Source organism: Saccoglossus kowalevskii, chromosome 2, assembly GCF_978046115.1.
Source record: "Saccoglossus kowalevskii chromosome 2, keSacKowa6.1, whole genome shotgun sequence".
In the NCBI taxonomy this organism is placed as follows: Eukaryota; Metazoa; Hemichordata; class Enteropneusta; family Harrimaniidae; genus Saccoglossus; species Saccoglossus kowalevskii.
The window spans coordinates 39,514,131-39,535,075 of NC_140642.1; the positions used below are offsets into that span (position 1 = coordinate 39,514,131).

Sequence of the window (20,945 nt, forward strand, 5' to 3'; positions counted from 1 at the left end):
CGCATGCGTATATTTTGCAGCGCCCTCGCTGCCACTATTGAGAAATGCGGAAGTTGAATCTTGTACCCGCATGAAAAAGTAACGTACACAAAAATACGACACGTGTATACCACGCTACGTAGCGTGGTGACATGTGTATATGAAGGTACGTAATTAAACAGGGGATCGAAAACTTGCTTGGTTCGTTTTTTTGTAAACACTGACGTTCATTGCTCTTATCATTATCATAGTATGATATACTAGTACTTATGGTTGCATGCAAGTCCAAATGTTTATTATCAATAAAGTGGACATCATCATCATCATTCATCATCATCATCATCAAATTTACATTTTTTCCCAAGATTTACCAAAAATCTAAAGATGAATTAGTAAAATTTACATTATGTATATGGAAAATATTTGTTGTTTCTTTTTTCCCGCTCAGTTGTGTATTTTAACAATAGTAACACTTTCTAGCAAGTCTCAGAAGGACTTAGGCGGCAACTTAGCAAACATGCTCACTAATTCGGTGTTAACTTTGGTCTTTGACTAAATCAGAATTGAAGAACATAAACAATTTTGCATGTTCTTCAGTCCTTTAAAACCTCATAAACTTAAAACATATGACCTAGCATTTAATGGTGAATGAAGGGTAATATTCAAATTGTAAGTCATCTGCATTAGTTAAAGGGCAGTGGTCAGCGCATGTTCGAATTTCATGTAAACAAATAATGTATTTTACATGCGTTGATTCCCATATCAAACAGAATGTGACTCGATGACCATCACCCTTTAAAACCAAATTAGTTGGCGAATTAGTTTACTAACTTGCTACCTCAATACTTCTGAGACTTGCTGTATCATTACAGTAAGAGACTATAAAAGTAGGTAATCAAGAACCATACCTGTGTTTTGTAATATCCACTAACATTTGAACTTTGAACATCTACAGTTGACACAATGTTGAGTTGAATACAGTTGTATGTGCCACTACACTGGTGAAACACTAAAATGGCGGAACATGTGACATTAGTTAGTAAACGTGAGGTTTCGGATGATTCAAATGATCATCATTCATCCGTGACAAAGCCAATGTGCAAATATGGCATGAAATGTTATCGTAGAAATCCATCACATTTTGAGGAGTACAGTCACCCAGGTGAGTTTTTGTTTGTTATGGTATTTATTTGATACTCTTAACAGCAACCGATTTTGACGTCACTGGTGAAAATTAATATAATTTCCAAGTCAGTGTCGTCCAATCAGCAATCAGCCTTGTGTATATAGAGTATGGTACAAAAGAGTACCTACCTTGGCGTTTTTTGACCGAGATGCTGAATTGTTCATGTTATGAACATTGAGTTACAAAAACATTTAAAAAATGACCATGCCTATATTTTTAAAAAAACCATGTACACCTTTGCTAAAATATGCCCAAATTGTAACTCGATGTTCAAATAACAGTTAACAGAAATTCAAGTTATAGGCAATGTACATGTTAATTAAAGTTAAATGTGGACTTTCAACAAAAACAAAAAAATGTATGTTGCCCGTAACTCAAACTTCAGTTAATTGAACATCAAGTTACAATTTAGGGCACGGATCTAGAAGCCGTACCTACACACAAATTGGTGACGTCACAAAATACATGACCTTCAATCGGGGTCGTTTCCTCGGTATATACGAATTGGTATATACAAATTACAATAAAGATACTTAAGACATTACACATAAGGTAAAACAAATCATGTGACAATATAATGATAATAACGGTAATAAATCCTAGCTTAACAGTTGAACAGAACGATCATATAGTCAGTCGGGTGACGCCGAGATTCACGCACTTGTTGCAAAATGGTCGTGTGGTTGAAACTGGGTCATGGCGTGACGGGTGAGGAAGACATCATTAAACACTCAAAATCACAATAAAACGGGGAAGTGGTTGCATATTACGGCGTAGCCAACATGGGAAATAAAAAAACGCCCAATACAAACGACATGGGTTCGAATCACACGAGATACACACTCACCAGAACCGAAGCAATCAGAAACGAGCAATCGTTTTGGCTTTTCCGTTCAACTCATCGGAACACTGGAGTAGTTAGAAAAATGAACACCACTTAACGACCAACGTCGTGGCGTGGTACACAAGCGTGCCATCAAAATAAAACAAAATTAGCTTGAAAAGACAGTGGGTTCGAGTCCCGCTCAGAGCTACCGTAAAAACGTAAATCAAATAAACTGAAATCTCTCAAACCATAAACAAGTAAGCAAAGAACGTTGCGAAAAAATAATAAACCTCACAAAACTCAACCATACAAAACTGAATGAATTAATAATAAAATAACTTACGTCTTAAACTGGACGACGAGCAATTTGTTCAACAGTTTCCAGTCACAAGAGATAAACAAGACCCAAGTCAAGGTAAGTTTTGTTAAAGTGTCGATGGCGTTCCCTATATTACGAAAACAATTCAGGCAACAGACAAATATCTTCTGTGGTGTTGTGGAATTTATACTGTGTCTGCAGAATTGTTGATTGAGGGTTCGAAGCCAGCAGTTAACATTTTGTTAGAAAGTTTCACAATTAAATCAAATATCCAATGATACCAGTATATTTATTTCATTAATTTAACAGTTTGCAATGGTGGAAGTTGGTCAAACACGACTTCTTACACCTAAATAAGTATAAAATATTTGTCGACACATTTATTCTCTCAATTTAACAACCTTGTAGAGGTGGAAATTAATTAAACAACAGGTATTTACTCACAAATATAATGGTCAATATTTGTCCATACATTCATTCTGTCAATTTAAGAACTTGTAATTGTTGGAATTAATTAAATGAGAGTTGTCTACACCAAAATAAGTTTCAAATGCTTATCCATACATTTATTCTCTCAATTTAACAACTTGTAATGGTGTAAAATAATTAAACGAGAGTTGTCTACACCAAAATAAGTCTCAAATATTTGTCTACACATTTATTCTCTCAATTTAACAATTTGTAATTTGTGGAAGTAAATTAAATGTGACTTTTCTACACCAAAATAAGTCTAAAATATTTGTCCACACATTTATTCTCTCAATTTAACTTGTAATTGTGGGAATTAATCAAACGCGAGTTGTTTACACCAAAATAAGACTCAAATATTAGTCCATACATTTATTCTCTCAATTTAACAACTTGTAATGGTGTAAAATAATTAAACGAGAGCTGTCTACACCAAAATAAGTCTAAAATATTTGTCCACACATTTATTCTCTCAATTTAACAACTTGTAATGGTGTAAAATAATTAAACGAGAGCTGTCTACACCAAAATAAGTCTAAAATATTTGTCCGCACATTTATTCTCTCAATTTAACAACTTGTAATGGTGTAAAATAATTAAACGAGAGCTGTCTACACCAAAATAAGTCTAAAATATTTGTCCGCACACTTATTCTCTCAATTTAACAACTTGTAATGGTGTAAAATAATTAAACGAGAGCTGTCTACACCAAAATAAGTCTAAAATATTTGTCCGCACACTTATTCTCTCAATTTAACAACTTGTAATGGTGTAAAATAATTAAACAAGAGCTGTCTACACCAAAATAAGTCTATAATATTTGTCTGCACACTTATTCTCTCAATTTAACAACTTGTAATTGTGGGAATTAATCAAACGTGAGTTGTTTACACCAAACTAAGTATTAAATATTTGTCTGCACATTCATTCTTTCAATTTAACAACTTGTAATTGTGGGAATTAATCAAACGAGAGCTGTCTACACCAAAATAAGTCTAAAATATTTGTCCGCACACTTATTCTCTCAGTTTAACAACTTGTAATTGTGGGAATTAATCAAACAAGAGCTGTCTACACCAAAATAAGTCTAAAATATTTGTCCGCACACTTATTCTCTCAATTTAACAACTTGTAATGGTGTAAAATAATTAAACGAGAGCTGTCTACACCAAAATAAGTATTAAATATTTGTCCGCACATTCATTCTCTCAATTTAACAACTTGTAATTGTGGGAATTAATCAAATGAGAGCTGTCTACACCAAAATAAGTCTAAAATATTTGTCCGCACACTTATTCTCTCAATTTAACAACTTGTAATTGTGGGAATTAATCAAACGAGAGCTGTCTACACCAAAATAAGTCTAAAATATTTGTCCGCACATTTCTTCTTTTAATTTAACAGCCTGTAATTGTGGGAATTAATCAAACGTGAGTTGTTTACACCAAACTAAGTAAGTAATGGTGTAAAATAATTAAACGAATTGTCTACACCAAAATTAATCTCAAATATTTGTCCACACATTTATTGTCACAATTTAACCACTTGTTAATAGTGGAAATTACTTAAACGCGACTTGTTTAATCAGTTGACATAAATGCAACTTACCCGAAGACAGTGCACAACAGAGTATCATTATTGAGCAAATATAAACAGGAACGTGTTTTGGCATTAGGGTTAGGGTCGGGTCAGGTATGGGCAACGGAAATATTAACAGGAACGTGTCTTGGCATTAGGGTTAGGGTCGGGTCAGGTATGGGCAACGCAAATGGCAAACACCCAATTGGCAAGATGTACACTAACGGGTTATGGCATGCATATAGTTTACACAAGTAAAAACACAAAATTGGCAATTTTGTGGACAATTGTAACTCAATACACACTATATAATCTTATCAAATGCAAGCACATCCAGTTAATCCATTGTGGTCTTGTGGTTCAGTTGTCTACACAGTGATCAGGAGGACCTGTGTTCAATTCTTATGCCTGCCTTTTCTCGCAAACACTAATTTGCAATAAAGCTAAATATGAAAACAAATCATTCATTTGCATGACTACCCATATGGTTCAGTGGATATGTACAATGTAGGCAATGTGAGAGATCGCCGGTTCGAATCCAGTATGGTTAGTACGACACTCGTGGTACAGTGGACAAGACAGTGCGCTGGGAACTCAAAGATTGCAAGTTCGAATCGTGGACAGGACACTCCTACCGGACAAGATAAGAAAGAAAGAAAAAAACATAAATAGCAACTTCTGTATATCAAGAACTCAAGTCAGGAAAACAGAACACAAGAAACTACCTCACATGGAAGCCAGTCGAAGTACGAACACAGTTGACAGCTGCAGGTCACGTGCAACAACAGAGACAAGGATCAATGCTGCTCTCCAAATGGGTTCTTTCTTTTGTATTGACCCCCTAAGGATTGCTAGTCCCCCTTTCTAACTCCTCCCCCCAAAAATAATATATCTCCCCTTTTAGAATGTATTGATCCACAAATTAATGAATATTCATGAGCACAGAAACTGCTATGTCATGAATAAATTAGCATAATTTAAAAAAAATTGCATAAAGTCTAGGTACTCCTTCTGGAGTCCTGCCCAATTTAGCCATGGTTTCACAAAAGTGGGTGTGGTTTCTAAAATATGGGCAATTCAGCATTTCCTTTTGATCTGATAGGTCAGGAATGCCATTAACCAATCAAAATACAGTGTGGCAATCCGAATATTTACAATCACATAATGCATTGGGAAAGTAAAATTCATTATTATTGAAGTTTTAGTATGATATGTTGATGTTGATTTCATTAAAACATTTCAAAAGGTAATAAAATAAGTTTACGGAAACAGCTTTTATGATGATATTGTATCTTACCCATTTACACAATAAATTTGCAATTATTTTTAACGGCAATAAAACTTCGTATTTTTGCGGCTATGAAACATCCTAAGTAATGATGGCAATGTTGTTTTTCTGAAATCAAAAGTTGCACCATGTATAGCCTCTAATGTATTTTGTAATCACTGAGTTTAAATTAAAATTTAACCAGTTCAAAATTGGATATGTGCTTTAAAAAGCATAAATGGTATACTTTTATCTCAGTTGTGAATAACAATGAAATCAGAATTCATTTAGCAGATTAAAATTGAACTATATTGAATTATACCTAATATTGCTGACTGTATGTGGTCTTTATTTAATTCAATTTCATTTCTGAATTTTAATTATCCAGATGATTTTGAAAAAGCTGGTTCTTCATCTAATCAATCCAATAAGCGAAGAAGATCAGATGAACAGCCATCTTCTCATCTTTATTGCAAGAAGTCCAGAACAGAAGATGAGTCACCTCAATCGAAGAAGTCCAAAACACAGTCCAGCACATCAGAAAAGATGTCACCGTATGAAAATTACATTGAAGCTGCACCTTTGAATTTTTTTTTAACAAAAGTGTTTGGTATTCCCAATCACTATAATAGTTCACTTGCTGTAGGTATAAAAGGTAATGTTATAGTCTTACAAATGACCTATCTCAAATTTCTACAATTTACTCTTGTAAATTCTAAGGACCAGATAATATGGGCAAAAAAAAAAACTGTTGGAAACAATGGATTTTGCATGTGTTGTACACGTCACATGGAAACCAATTATCCACCTAGTGTGATGACTCATTTATTTTTAGCTCCGCTGTCGACTTTGTCGAGCGGAGCTTATCATATGAGTGATTGTCCGTCGTCGTCCGTGTCAATGTTTTGCTTTTTCGACTTCTTCTTGAAAACTACAAGCCTGAATGCTTTGATACTTGGTGTATATGTACCTTGGGTAGAACTCTCTCAGATTTGTTCATTTCATGTTGATATCTTCAATTCTCTAATTTTGGTGAATATTTTTGTCATTTTTGGTAAAAAGTGATATTTTCGACTTAAAAACCACAAGTCCAATTGTTTTGATATTTCATATGTAGGTACTATATACCTCTCTCAGATTTGTTCATTTTGTAATGATATCTTCAATTCTCTAATTTTGGTGAATATGTTTGTCATTTTTGGTAAAAAGTGATATTTTCGACTTAAAAACCGCAAGTCCAATTGTTTTGATATTACATATATAGGTACTATATACCTCTCTCAGATTTGTTCATTTTGTAATGATATCTTTAATTCTCTAATTTTGGTGAATATTTTTGTCATTTTTGGTAAAAAGTAATATTTTCGACTTCTTGTTAAAAAACGCAAGTCCAATTGCTTTGATATTGCATATATAGGTACTACATGTGGACCTCTTTCAGATTTGTTCAATTTGTAATGATATCTTTAATTCTCTAAATTTGGTGAATATTTTGGTCATAAGTAATATTTTCGACTTCTTGCTAAAAACCGCAAGTCCAATTGCTTTGATATTGCATATATAGGTACTACATGTGGACCTCTTTCAGATTTGTTAATTTCGTGTTGATATTTTCAATTATCTAATTTTGATGGTTATTTTTGTCATTGTTGGTGGAAATTGATATTTTTGACTTCTTGTTGAAAACAGCAAGTCCCATTGCTTTGATACTATACATATTGTTCATTTTCTAATGATATCTTCTGTTCTTTAATTGAAATGTGCATTGCTAACAGCGGAGCTATCTCAGCCGACAGGCTGCTTGTTATATATTATTTTTCTAGATATTTTATCAGCATCCATGGGTAACCTTATCTCTTCAGCTCAGTTTAATTACATGTTTGATATTCCTTGGCTTGTACAGCAATATCCAGAACAGTTCAGGTTTGTATTTCAGAAACGTATCAATTCAATTAATGGTCCTCATGAATTATTATGAAAATAAATTTGTTTTGTCACTTTTCACAAAATTTACAATTCAAAATTTTTCAGAATTTGTTTCGAAACATTTTTCTGTGAAGACCTGTTGCTGATAAGAAATGATGTACTTCATCATGTACTTCTAGAAAACATTTCCATAATATTTACTTGTGACCTTTGAACTTTTACCTGCCAACCCTTATGAGGCTTGTTTATTTCAAGTATGGCTACTGCCAGAAATAATTAATAATTTGTGTAGCTTCCTTATGAAAAATTGTATGACTTATACATGAAAAATAAAACAAAAACATATATACCCCTGGTACTTCTTGCATATTAAGTCAACAATAATAGTGGCCAGGACGTTTCCTTTAATGTTATACACCTGTCATAAGCCAGTCTTCCAAGGATGTGATATCCCTGTATTGATGTAATCTGATTATGATTCTCTGATTGTATGTGGATCTGCTCTGCACACTAGCAGAGCAAAAGCAATCAGTAAACTAGATGACAAAACTGAAATTCACACTTCTATTACATCCTATTTACATAGCATTCACTTGATGTTTTTTGTGTCTTGTGTGACAGATCTAAACCACTGCTTATTATACATGGATCTCAAAGAGCTGATAAAACAACATTACATGAGAATGCACATAGATATCCTAATATTACATTGTGTCAAGCAAAGCTGGATATAATGTATGGAACACATCACAGGTAACCCCTTGAACAGTAAAGTTGACCTCTGTCACCTTTCTCTATCTCAGTTGAACTATGCCCTCTAAGGCAATATTCACTTTGACTTTGTCTTTACAATATTACTATTTAAAATGACTGCCATAATCCTTCTCATAACAGTTTTCTATTATTAAATACTAAATTTAGATATATTTCAAGCTTATTATAGATTCCTGTGTGTATGTTTCACCATGTGCTACCAATATCTGCTTTTTTCAGTAAAATGATGTTTTTACTTTACGACAATGGTATGAGAGTCGTCATTCATACTGCTAATATAATTCATAATGATTGGTATCAGAAAACACAGGGGTGAGTCTTTTATTTGTTCAGCTATTATCCGTTAACTCTAATTTCTAATTATATTAGATATATGGTACTACTTTTTCTCAGAAAATTTCATTGTATAATGTTGGCTTGGTCATGAAGTTCCACTTGAACAAGGCTTTCCTACCTGTAACCCTGGGTCCACGATGTTGTCATTCAGCTGCTGGCTGGCAACTCAAACATCACCATGGATATAGCAAAACGGGGTGGATGAGTAAGACAGAACATGTGTGTACACCAGCAATAAATTGATTGCCTGAACTCAACAATTTGAGCAAATTGCATCAAATTCAAACTTTGTATAGATTTCCACAGATTAATATAAGTTCAATTACTCGTTCATGTTTTGCTCATCGGCTTGATCAAAAACAGTGTGCATCAATTTGCTGCACATCCACCTCATTTTGCTACATCAGGATTCATGTCCATGTTTGAGTGAACAGCCAGCGACCAAATGTATATAACGCCCATTATGACAACGCCGTGGATCCGGCAATATCCTACATGCAGCTACTGTATATGACTGCTGTGTGTGTAACTGTGTTTGTATTAAATTCCATATTAATTGTATTTTTGTTTTGTTCGTTTGTAGAGTATGGATTAGTCCACTATTTCCCAAGCTTGCCAGTGATCAAGATCTCTCGCAGGGTGATTCAGTAACCCAGTTCAGAAAAGATTTGTTAGAATATCTTGGTGCGTATGGTACAAATAAACATCTACAGGAATGGCAGGAAACTATTCGTCAACATGACATGTCATCTGCAAAGTAAGCACAAACATTAATCTGTGGTGTTTATTGTAATGAATTAATTCTTTAAGTCCCTCTATAGAATAGAACAGGACATACCTGTCAGTAAACTGCTGAATAGAAATTTGGAAATATTGATGGCATTTTCATATTATTATACTGTAAATAATTTAGGTAAATTTTACAGAAAGGTAATTTCCCAAGATGCAACACTGTTAATCTAACCATAAATGATGTGTGTGTTTGATGTTGCAGGGTGTTCATCATAGGATCCGTTCCAGGAAGACACACTGGCGCTAGTAAAATGAAATGGGGACATCTAAAATTACGAAAGGTAAATCTGTGTCATAAGTTACATACTGTGAAAGTAGTGATATTCATGCAAGGTAGATCCACTGTAGTTATCTGATCCACACATGGTTTTAATATTTCATCTCATAGAACCACTTAACTGTGTAGTGATGTATAACAATTATGAAATAGGTTTTATGTATCACCACTAAGGGTCATTCATCCTGGTACTTTTTGGATAGCATTCACTATCATCGAGAACTTTCTTAATTATTTTTCTGCTAAAAATGTAAGCAGTAAGTTGTGAAGGTTCAAAGATAAACACTTCATAATCTCATAGTTTTTATAAGCCTAAAATACATTATTATACATCTGTCACCGTAACGCCATAAGTTACAGCGTATCGTACTTTCGCTGTATTTTCATTCTACCATATAAGGAAATAACCTCATATTATTATCAAATGTTTATGAATCACATGTAGTATCTTTGAACTGATGATCTGGAGATCAATTTAGTAATTATGCAAATGCAGTAATTTATATTCCTACAAAACATGTTTTTTTAAACACTTTTTCAGGTTCTTCAAGAACATGGTCCTGATGGATCAACAGTCAAAGATTGGCCAGTGATTGGACAATTTTCAAGTGTGGGCTCCTTAGGAAGTGGTCCTGAGAATTGGCTTTCTTCAGAATGGCTCGAAAGTTTATCTACCGTACAGGCAAATGGTATAGTTAAATTGTCAAAACCAAAACTAAACTTGGTAAGAATATTGTTGAATTCAAAAAGAATACCAAATCACTTTAATATAAAACAGAATTTGTATCTATTTTCATCAAAGCAATCTATTTCATATATGAATATCCTGTTTATAATAAGCCTAATAATAAATAAAGTAAAGTTATTCTTCTTTTTAGATATTTCCATGTGTTGAAAATGTACGCAGAAGTTTAGAAGGGTATCCCGCTGGTGCGTCACTACCGTACAGTATAAAAAATGCCAGGAAACAACAATATTTTAATACTTTCTTACAGTAAGCCAGTCTTCATTGTCATTTTTTTGACCCTCTTTTTCCATAGCGTAAATTTATGATGAATAATTTCAAAATTTGTTGATACAATGTACAGATTGAATGACAGTGGTTGCCACAAAGCATCAATCCATATAATACCGGTATTTAAATTCATTATATTGGTAATTAAAGTGCAATCAAGGATTTCAAGTTTATTTAAATACAGTCTGTGTTTGCTGAAACAGAATTTAAAAACTTGAGGACAATTACTTCATTGTATGTGTTCATCTTTCGCTGAATGAGATAAAAATGGACATTTTGAAAAAAAAAAAATTTTTCTGTCTCCTATGTTTTCATGACATACAGCATACTCGTATAGAATATATGAATAACAAAGCAATATAGCAAAACATTGTATTCAGTTTAAAAAAAAAATCAAAATAAAACAATGATTTATGACAGATGTGAAAAAAACGAAAAAAAACAACCTGTGCACACATCAGGTTTAAAGAACAAATTGTTTACTATTTATTTCTTGGTCTTAGCTGGACATCATCTGTTTTGTTTACAGCCAGTGGAGGGCATTTAGTAGAGGTCGCAGTCGCGCATCTCCTCATATCAAGACATATACACGGATATCGCCCGATGCACAATATTTAGCGTGGTTCATTGTTACCAGGTATAGTGATATATCATGACATGTTCTTGAGATGAAAAGCAATGCTGTGTTGCAAATAGATGGCTAAGAACTCAAAGATTTATTCACTTCGCTCTCACAAATTACATCGAGCAATATTCATTACTGCTTCTTTAAATCAATTACAAGAAAACTGAATTTCTTTGAATTCTCATCAAATTCAGTGCAAATTTATCAAAAGCAGCATGGGGTGCGTACGAAAAGAATAATTCACAGTTATTTATCCGATCGTATGAAATTGGTGTCCTGTTTGTACCTTCTAAAGTGGTAAGTAATACGCAATGATTTTTTGTGCTTCTACATTTGTCTGAAACCTTATTTTCTTTGTACATTGTGCATTGATTCACATCACGTTGTATACAAGATTTGATTCAAAATGGCCGACTGGTGACCATTTTGTTTTCAAAAATGTGGCCTTCTATATAACATGCCAATGCCAATCTTTTACCATATAAAGTACATGTACAGTATGGCTTCTCAGATATTGTAAACTAAAATAAACTTTCCACCCTGCCAATGTTAAACTTTCCACTCATTGTGTGGTATATTCAATTTGATTTTATGCAGCCAAGAACATTCCAGTTTATGAGATTTCATTGACGATGTTGTCGTTTTTCGGAGTGCAGACGAATCTTATAGCAAATGTTCTGTAGTCTATTTTACAGTCATGAAGCGGAGAAAAAGCTGTGGTAGTCATTACATCACTGCATCTATTATGTATCTTCCATACTTCATTATACATTTCATTTCACTCTTAAATTCTCATCGCATATAACACCCTTGCATACCCTAGATGCTAACTATAGAGGGTGCTAGACCACAATTTTGTTTCCATGCTATATACCGGTAATCATGGTTTAACTCTTTTGTTATACATCTAGGTCTGTAACTTATAGCACTGGGCAATACAATAATTTTTGTTTTTTGTACTTATGTTATCGTACTGTTTGACCCTTGACCTCTCTACCTGATCAATGCAAATACAAACCAAATAATCACGAGACATATATGCACAACGATGTATATTCCGGTATTTTGTAAATAGCCTGATATTAGTTGTGGTGTATCCTGGAGGTGTAATATAAGTATATAATAATAATAATAATTTTATTCAACACGAAAATCTACTACAGAGAGTAATTTTATGGTTGTAAAACAAGAACAGAAATAATACTTCACACAACTAATGTAATGTATATAACACCAGTTATTGATTTTCTTGAAGGAAGAAAACCTGAAATTATTCAATGTTCAAGGAGTTGACAGTTCAAAGGATTCCATGTTATTTCCATTACCATGGGATGTACCACTCACTTCTTATACCCAGACGGGTAAGTTCAGTTTGGAGTGGTCTGCTCATGTCCAGACTTTTATATTTAACTAAAAATGTCATTTAGCTACACAATAGGTGATTCCTTTTACATGTATGTGTAAAAGACACAAACCAATGATCTGCTGTAAAAATTGAATGATTTAATTTTGAACTTTTTTTTTTTATGGTTCAATGTCAGAATGTCAAGGAATATGGCATTGAAATATATTTATTTTAGCAAAATTGTCCATCATCAAATATGTATAGCATATTATTAGGCTTAGAAATAACTAAACAATACTTTCACATGTTTTGATGCCCCTATGATGCTGTGTACATTGTTCTGTGAATGGGAATTGTCTATTTTACTAATATCCTGTATTTTTCAGATCGTCCATGGTTATGGGATATTGCTTATACTGATAAGCCAGATAGCCAAGGCAACATGTGGTGTCCATCTTGATTAAGCTCAATTAACCAAATTTATTCAGTTGGTTATTTTTTTCTCTGCTGATATTGCAAGGATGTATATCAAAACTGCAAAAATAAAAGTTTAATGAATTTAATTTGTTCATCTGTGTCCTGATATTTATTTTATCTTCTCTCTCACTGATGTCTATTTCAAGACATCATATTACAGAAAACCTGGGTAATGGTAGAGGGGTTAGTATGTTTACTTCACATCTGGGTGATTCGAGTTTTAATTTCCACAGCAACTGTTACGCTGCTGGGACAGATAAATACAATATATAGTAGATAATATTTGGTAATCATTGTCCTAGGTAACTATTCAAATAGCTAGACGTTTCGAGTAATGTACTACGTTCATGTTAAGGGTTCTCGGCACGTGCTGAAATTGTTAATCCTTTGTGTTTGCAGAAGGATTACAGCACATTATTTGGGACCCACTTTGGACCGACTCGGCTCGTGCCGAAATCACGTCCTCATTCGTCGATCTGTAAATGTCTCATTTTCTGCAATTATTTCTATGTCTAAGAAATGTTTTATTTTAGTCAAATTGTCACATACATACTGACATTTAGACATGCTGGTCACAGAAAAAATTGAACTTTAATATTTTCTAGTGATGAGTTTCTAAGTTTGAAAGTAATCAAATAAAATGTGTAACCACAAGAAAAAGACACTTGAGTTACTTTCTCACCAATATCATCATATCATCTTGGCCAAGACCCTGCATACAACAGGTTATTAGTCCCCGTTCGGACGCAGTCCGAAAACGGGGACTTATGTTTTGCCCTGTGTGCGTCCGTCCGGCCGTGCGTCCGTGCGTCCGTGATCACCTGTATCTCGAACATGCATGGACCGATTAAGTTCAAACTTCACTCATACATCACACATTATATGGGACATATGCACATGCATTTTTTTCATGATCCGATTAACGATAGCCGAATAGCGGCTATTTTAAGGCCGAAAATGCATCAAAATCGCACATTTTCACCATTCCGGACCCGGATCTCAGTTATGCATGGACGGATTTTGTTCAAATTTGGTACATACATTAAACATAATAGGACCTTGATGCACGTCATTTTTTTTTTTGGATCGGGTTCGAAATGGCCGACTGGCGGCCATTTTGTTTTAAAGAATTCAGTTCTGGATCCGTATCTGAGACATGCTTGGATTGATCGAGTTCAAACTTCACACACACAAGGTACATCATGTCACAAATATGTATGTGCATTTGTTTCATGATCTCATTAACGATAGCCAAATGGCGGCCGCTTTAAGGCCGAAAATGCATTGAAATCGCACATTTTCACCATTCCGGACCCGGATCTCAGTTATGCATGGACGGATTTCATTCAAATTTGGTACATACATTAAACATAATAGGACCTTGATGCACGTCATTTTTTTTTTCGGATCAAGTTCGAAATAGCCGACTGGCGGCCATTTTGTTTTAAAGAATTCAGTTCTGGATCCGTATCCGAGACATGTCTGGATTGATCAAGTTCAAACTTCACACACACAAGGTACATCATGTCACAAATATATATGTGCATTTGTTTCATGATCTCATTAACGATAGCCAAATGGCGGCCGCTTTAAGGCCGAAAATGCATTGAAATCGCACATTTTCACCATTCCGGACCCGGATCTCAGTTATGCATGGACGGATTTCATTCAAATTTGGTACATACATTAAACATAATAGGACCTTGATGCACGTCATTTTTTTTTTCGGATCAAGTTCGAAATAGCCGACTGGCGGCCATTTTGTTTTAAAGAATTCAGTTCTGGATCCGTATCCGAGACATGCTTGGATTGATCGAGTTCAAACTTCACACACAAGGTACATCATGTTACAAATATGTATGTGCATTTGTTTCATGATCTCATTAACGATAGCCAAATGGCGGCCGCTTTAAGGCCGAAAATGCATTGAAATCACACATTTTCACCATTCCGGACCCGTATCTCAGTTATGCATGGATGGATTTTGTTCAAATTTGGTACATACATTAAACATAATAGGACCTTGATGCACGTCTTTTTTTTTTCGGATCAAGTTCGAAATGGCTGACTGGCGGCCATTTTGTTAAAGAATTCAGTTCTGGATCCGTATCCAAGACATGTCTGGATTGATCAAGTTCAAACTTCACACACACATGGTACATCATGTCACAAATAGATATGTGCCTTTGTTTCATGATCTGCTTAACAATAGCGGAATGATGGCCATTTTAAGGCCGAAAATGCATCAAAATCACGTATTTTCACAATTCCAGAACCGGATCTCAGTCATGCATGGATGGATTTTGTTCAGATTTAGCACAATGTGTTGTACATATGCAGGTGCATTTCGGTCATGATCTGCTTTGAATGTATATGTCACTCAAATATGAACGGAACGGGGACGTGTCATTGACAATGACTTGTTTGACTATGATACTTGTATAATAACATTTTGTACCTTCAATACTACATGTACTCTATTAATCTCAAAGTGTCTTATAGAATATAATGGAAACAACATATCCGGTTACTGCAATTATCTAAGTAACATATTTTGCAGAGTATATTACTGGCATCTGGTTCTCATGATCAGCAGTACAAATGTCTAACAAATGTTTTATTATTTTATTGAAATCTGGAAACTGAGACATGCTAGACAAACCTTGGGTAAATTTTATAGATATTTATAAGATTTGCAAGTTTGAAAATAATCAGATAAAAATTGTTTAACTTATTGTTATCACGAAATGACAATTTTAAGTCAGATTTTCAACAACAAAATAAAAATATCGGCAAATTAATAACCAGAGGTAATATTAAGTATGGTAGGTCTAAATTGGTTATAATTATCTGACAAAGTAAAATCTGGTAAACATGCCACGACGAGCGTTATAATCTTCGGGAATTTCTGTTGACATATTGAAATTAACTGTTTGGCAAGTACCTGCCCTGTCAGCTGACAGTCTTGGGTGTCCTACTGGCGCTATATGTAAACGCCATCTAAATTATGAATAGCGCCCTCGTGGTTCGATTTGTGCTATAGATCTCGTGATCAGCTTGATGAAGACGTATGTGATACATCGACTAATAGAGGCAGATATCGTTATATTAGTAATAAATGTTTTACCACTCAAAACGATCAATATGCCTTTAAGTTATAGTCTTAGATGTATTTGTAGTTTTTAACTCGCTTCTGAAAAAAAGCGTTTACAAATCTGAGTGCATATGCAGCGAAGCCCCCACAGCTTGAAGAAAAAAAAACGGGTTGGTTTCTATCGGTTTGTCTTGTACAATATATTTACACCCGTGTTTTATGATAGTTGAAATGTTCGGGGCAACGATATTCCACTCTGCGGATTACTGTTGGTGATTATTGGAAATAAATAGAAATACTGTTATTTGTAACTTGACGATCTAAAATAAAGTGTAATATTATCTGCTGGTGTGTATACTCGCTGTTAGGGTCCGCAATATAGTTGTAAGTAGATTGAATAATGGTTGCATTTTTTGTCTTCTTAATTCCTTCGTGATAACGCACACTTCTATGATATGGGTACGGTGCCGCTTATTGTCTAACGTATCCACTTTCTACCAAGATAGCAGATTTCAGCTGGGTTAACACATAATACCTTTTTTCACATTTTCTCGTATATTATACTTCGTCTGTGAATCATATTAAATGGCAGACATATAGGTGTGTCAAACACGGGTTCAAAAAAAACCCTCAAAAGTAGGTTATCATCCGCTACGATTCAGCGTTAAAAAAAAAACACATTTTATATTTGATCATTGTTTATTAAGCAATGTGTGTTGTCGAACACAGCGGAAAGATATGAACAGATTCACCAACTTTATCTCCGCTTTCTGTCTAGTATGGTTATGCTTACGTGTATGTGATTGGAACAACTGTATTCGCCTTTGTACTGTAGTGATATTGGATACGAGTATATTCAGGTGACATGCGATTACGAGTATGAATATGAAAGGACGAAGGTGGGAATGAAAGAATGAACTTCCCTGTTTTTTCAAACCGAAACAATTAGTGGATTTTTGTGATAAACTTTCATAGTCGCATCATACTGAATTACACTATTTTCACAGAGAAAAAAACACACACGTTTATATCTAATCATTGCAGCCAGGACATGTTCAGCCAATTAGACAATTACTGATAACTACTGGCCACAAACGTAATTTGTTCGTATTTCTTTCACAATTTGCAACCTAATTTGGATTCTGCAATTGTAATAGCGAACCTGCACAGAAAATTAGGGAAATAATGAAAGAGTTGGATGCCAATGATCATAATGATAATTTTTTATGACGGTAATTTAGTGGCCAGGCAATTGTTAGGTTCTACTTCTGCCTTGGCTTGCTCGTGTATGTTGCCAATTACCGTGAAACCACTCAGGAGAGTGAAAAAAACGACAGAGTGACTTCTTAGCCAGGGAACAAATTAATTATAAAATACCGGGTCTTTAGATAACAATTCAAGGAGACCACTTGATGATAAATGAGGCGACTCCCCGGTTCAGTAGCTCACATTGGTCGGTTTATTCGCCAATTTCCGAGCAAACACCGTCCAATATAATGCCTATGGTAATTGCCTGTTAGTCTGTCATTATTTCGTGTAGCTTGGAGCCATCTCATTCGCCGTTCTTCGCTCTTTTAATTCTCATTGCTTTTTCAAGAGATTCCCAATGTTCCATTGTGATTGGAAAACGACAGGAAATCTCCGTGAGCGCTTCTTTGTGTCCCACCAGTGGTTAGTCTTAACAATGGAGTACACCCGGTCCTTCATACCAGTCGCCTTTTCACGATTGTGCGCCCGCCCGGGTACGATTTTAAGCTACTCCCATCCACCCCGAATAATTCAACATCTTGGTGGACGAGATAGTTATAGCAATGAACTCGCATGATGAAAATTAATTCTAACACCTCAGTGGTGCCAGCTCTAGTACGTTACAACTGCATATAGACACACGAGTAGTTACAAAGAATCTTGTAATGTAACGATAGTAAAAGAGAATACCTGTAAAGTTACACGTCTCATTGAAGAATTAAAGTAAACATATAAATGCGTTTTTTTCACAATGAGATCGGAGAATAACTTTAGAAGTGAGCTAGGTGAGAATAATTGGCCGCCAGTTACATGTCAATTACAGCATGTCAGTTTCACATTATCTGTATTCGCAGATTCTTCCATTGCAATGCCACTTAGCCATTAGTCTGTACACTCTGCCTTTTTTAATGGCAAAGAATAGTGGCTTTTTGTAAAAACCAAACCCCTAACAAGCTTCCTTTTAAACTCTCTTGTCAGGTCATTACAGAATATTCTAAAACCTCTGTAGGAAGTAGTGAAGTATGGTGGGCAATGATTGAGAGGTGTCAAGAGTTCGGTTCTGTATGTAGTCGACGAAAACACCGTAAACTGGACAACTGTGGCTTTCAGTAAGTAAGTTACATGGTGGTGTGATCTTACTAGAATCCCTTGTTGTTAGTTGTATTTGTTTGTGAATTGTATATATATAAGTGCGTGTACTAACAACTCTGATTATGCAGATATTTTATTTCATAGATATTTTTACTGGGATTCTATGACAACTTCCAATTTCACGCCCAGAGCACTAATCCAGTTCAAATTTGTCCCACCATTAGCTGAATATCTCGCATTAAAATTATTTTAAAATAATCGTTGCTGATCGGTTACACTTGGTTCTTTTTCGATTCATTCCGCTTCAAGGTTTGCATTACATGTTACACGTAGTATATATCAGGATTACGTTCTTCCTGTGTCTGTCTCGAGCTCAAATGTGGGTAATTGGTTGAGTAACACTTTGTCCAGAATAATTTATATCACAAATGTTTTATTAAACCCAATTTAATATTGTGCTACACCAAATCTCTCAAACAACTTTGTTCACGGGATTCTCATTTAATCTTTACTGACTGACACGATAAGTTAATGACCCAATGGTGACTATTATCGAATATACAGACCAGATTGTTTGATCGACTTTGATACACAACTCGCCACCTATACTGTATCCAACTACATGTGTTGGTGTGTAAACACGCCCACTTCAGTTCATTGTTGTGGTGCGTGACTGGATCAAAGTTGATGACAACGCCCAACGCAACTGATGACGTAATATTAGTTGCATTAGGTAACATTAAAGAGTTATTGTTGGTGCGCTAAGCATGCAGTGTTGACACTGTCTATACGAGGTCATTTGGGTTTATATTCTCGTATATTAGAACGGATGGTGTATTTTTGTCTTTCAAATAACTGGATATGGGATAGTTGTACTCTAAGGATATTAACATAATCGGACAATGTTATCTCTCGTTTCTACTATTACTTACTATGACCATAGAGGTAGAAGTGTCTCCTTTCTTCCTCCATGATATGACGGATGTGACTAGTAGAAATAAGATCAATTTGACAGCGATACAAATAAACGAAAAAAAGGAATAAATATCAAAATAGGGTAGCTGAACTTCGTGATTGCAGATATAATTAATTCAGAAAAAATCCCAATATAAAGGAAACTTTGTATATAGTTAATCGTTAAGTTTGGTTTAGGGTGTTTTGAACTCGCATGCGCGATGAACTAGTCACGTGACAAACCAGACTGACCTTATTGAATATATATATGGTGGTCGGTTAAAAAGCTCCCGAAGCTCTTTTTTTATTGCATTCTGTTTGTAAAACGATTGGCTTTGTAAAGTTATTGTTTTTTAGTCTATTGTTTGAATATTGGCTGTTTAAAAAAAGATTTTCTTTCAGAGAATTTAGTTAAAATGATGTGAAGTGAGGACTCTGCGTATTGTTATCCAGGTATCCATAAAGCAGTGAAAGCCAATTCACATTTTACATGCCATGGTAGTATTTGCTGATTCTATTACCACGCAATATGTTTTGAGTGACACTCACACACCCAGAGACAGCTGGATACATGGTAGTACCCGGCATACAATGGGGCTTTGGTGGCATAGGATCTGTTTGCAATATGAAGCAATATGCGTACACAAGAAGTTATCTGTCAATTTCTTGACTTGGTGGTATTTTGCCCGGGTTACATATAAACCGAATGCCGAAACGCCATATTCCCGGTGGGATTTAGCGAATGTGAACCACGAACTGTGTTCTTCTAAATTTAGGTAAAGATCTGGTCGACATTTGTATTAGTGCATCAAATCACATAAAAATATATATAATCTAGGCTTTTGTTGGACACCCCCCCCCCCCACACACACACACACCTCTCATGGTATACCTAGATGATATAATGGAATTGAAAATGAAATAAAATAGCCTATGTTTTTTAAAAACGCCATCTAGCCAAATCTTGCTAAAATCTACTATATAATGTGATACGGGGAAATATGATATTAATTTAAACTTAATTCCAAATTGTGCTATGAATTAGATGCTAGTGCCTGGTGTCATATAACGCGCGCCGTATGTATATAGAACAGAACATTTACACTCTCACTCCCTTTGCGCATCGCCCACCTTATCCTAAAGTGGTAAATGCTCTGTTAATTCCATCTTAATCTGACCATTCACACCTCGTGTTACATCATTTCCGACCTATAATAAATCATCCTACATAGGATTAGCAGAAAATCCTAAACAAAAAGCCATTCCGTTGTCCTTGTTTGTTGTCCGTCGTGTACAGCTATCATCCACACGCCTCAAACAGTTGCCTATTTGATGTAACGGTGGGTTATACTGTATTAGTAAAATGA

The 20,945-nt window shown here is 34.8% G+C and overlaps 1 protein-coding gene across 1 annotated transcript; it reads left to right on the top strand.

The window, feature by feature from the left end:
• The first annotated feature begins 46 nt into the window (after positions 1-46).
• On the top strand, positions 47-13,276 carry LOC100378917 (tyrosyl-DNA phosphodiesterase 1-like). The gene is made up of 14 exons (XM_002736667.4): positions 47-145; positions 935-1,141; positions 6,012-6,278; positions 7,447-7,546; positions 8,171-8,302; positions 8,543-8,635; positions 9,243-9,416; positions 9,654-9,732; positions 10,270-10,452; positions 10,607-10,722; positions 11,273-11,380; positions 11,563-11,665; positions 12,624-12,729; positions 13,100-13,276. The coding sequence occupies exons 2-14, from the start codon at positions 994-996 to the stop codon at positions 13,171-13,173; spliced, it is 1,683 nt and encodes a 560-aa protein (XP_002736713.3). The 5' UTR covers positions 47-145; positions 935-993; the 3' UTR covers positions 13,174-13,276.
• Positions 13,277-20,945: the final 7,669 nt, after the last annotated feature.

Excerpts from the sequence above, each read along its gene's own strand:
- LOC100378917 (XM_002736667.4), top strand. The coding sequence starts at position 994 with ATGGCGGAACATGTGACATTAGTTAGTAAACGTGAGGTTTCGGATGAT. Across the intron at positions 8,303-8,542 it reads ATGTATGGAACACATCACAG|TAAAATGATGTTTTTACTTT; the intron begins GTAACCCCTTGA and ends TGCTTTTTTCAG. Across the intron at positions 10,723-11,272 it reads TATTTTAATACTTTCTTACA|CCAGTGGAGGGCATTTAGTA; the intron begins GTAAGCCAGTCT and ends TTTTGTTTACAG.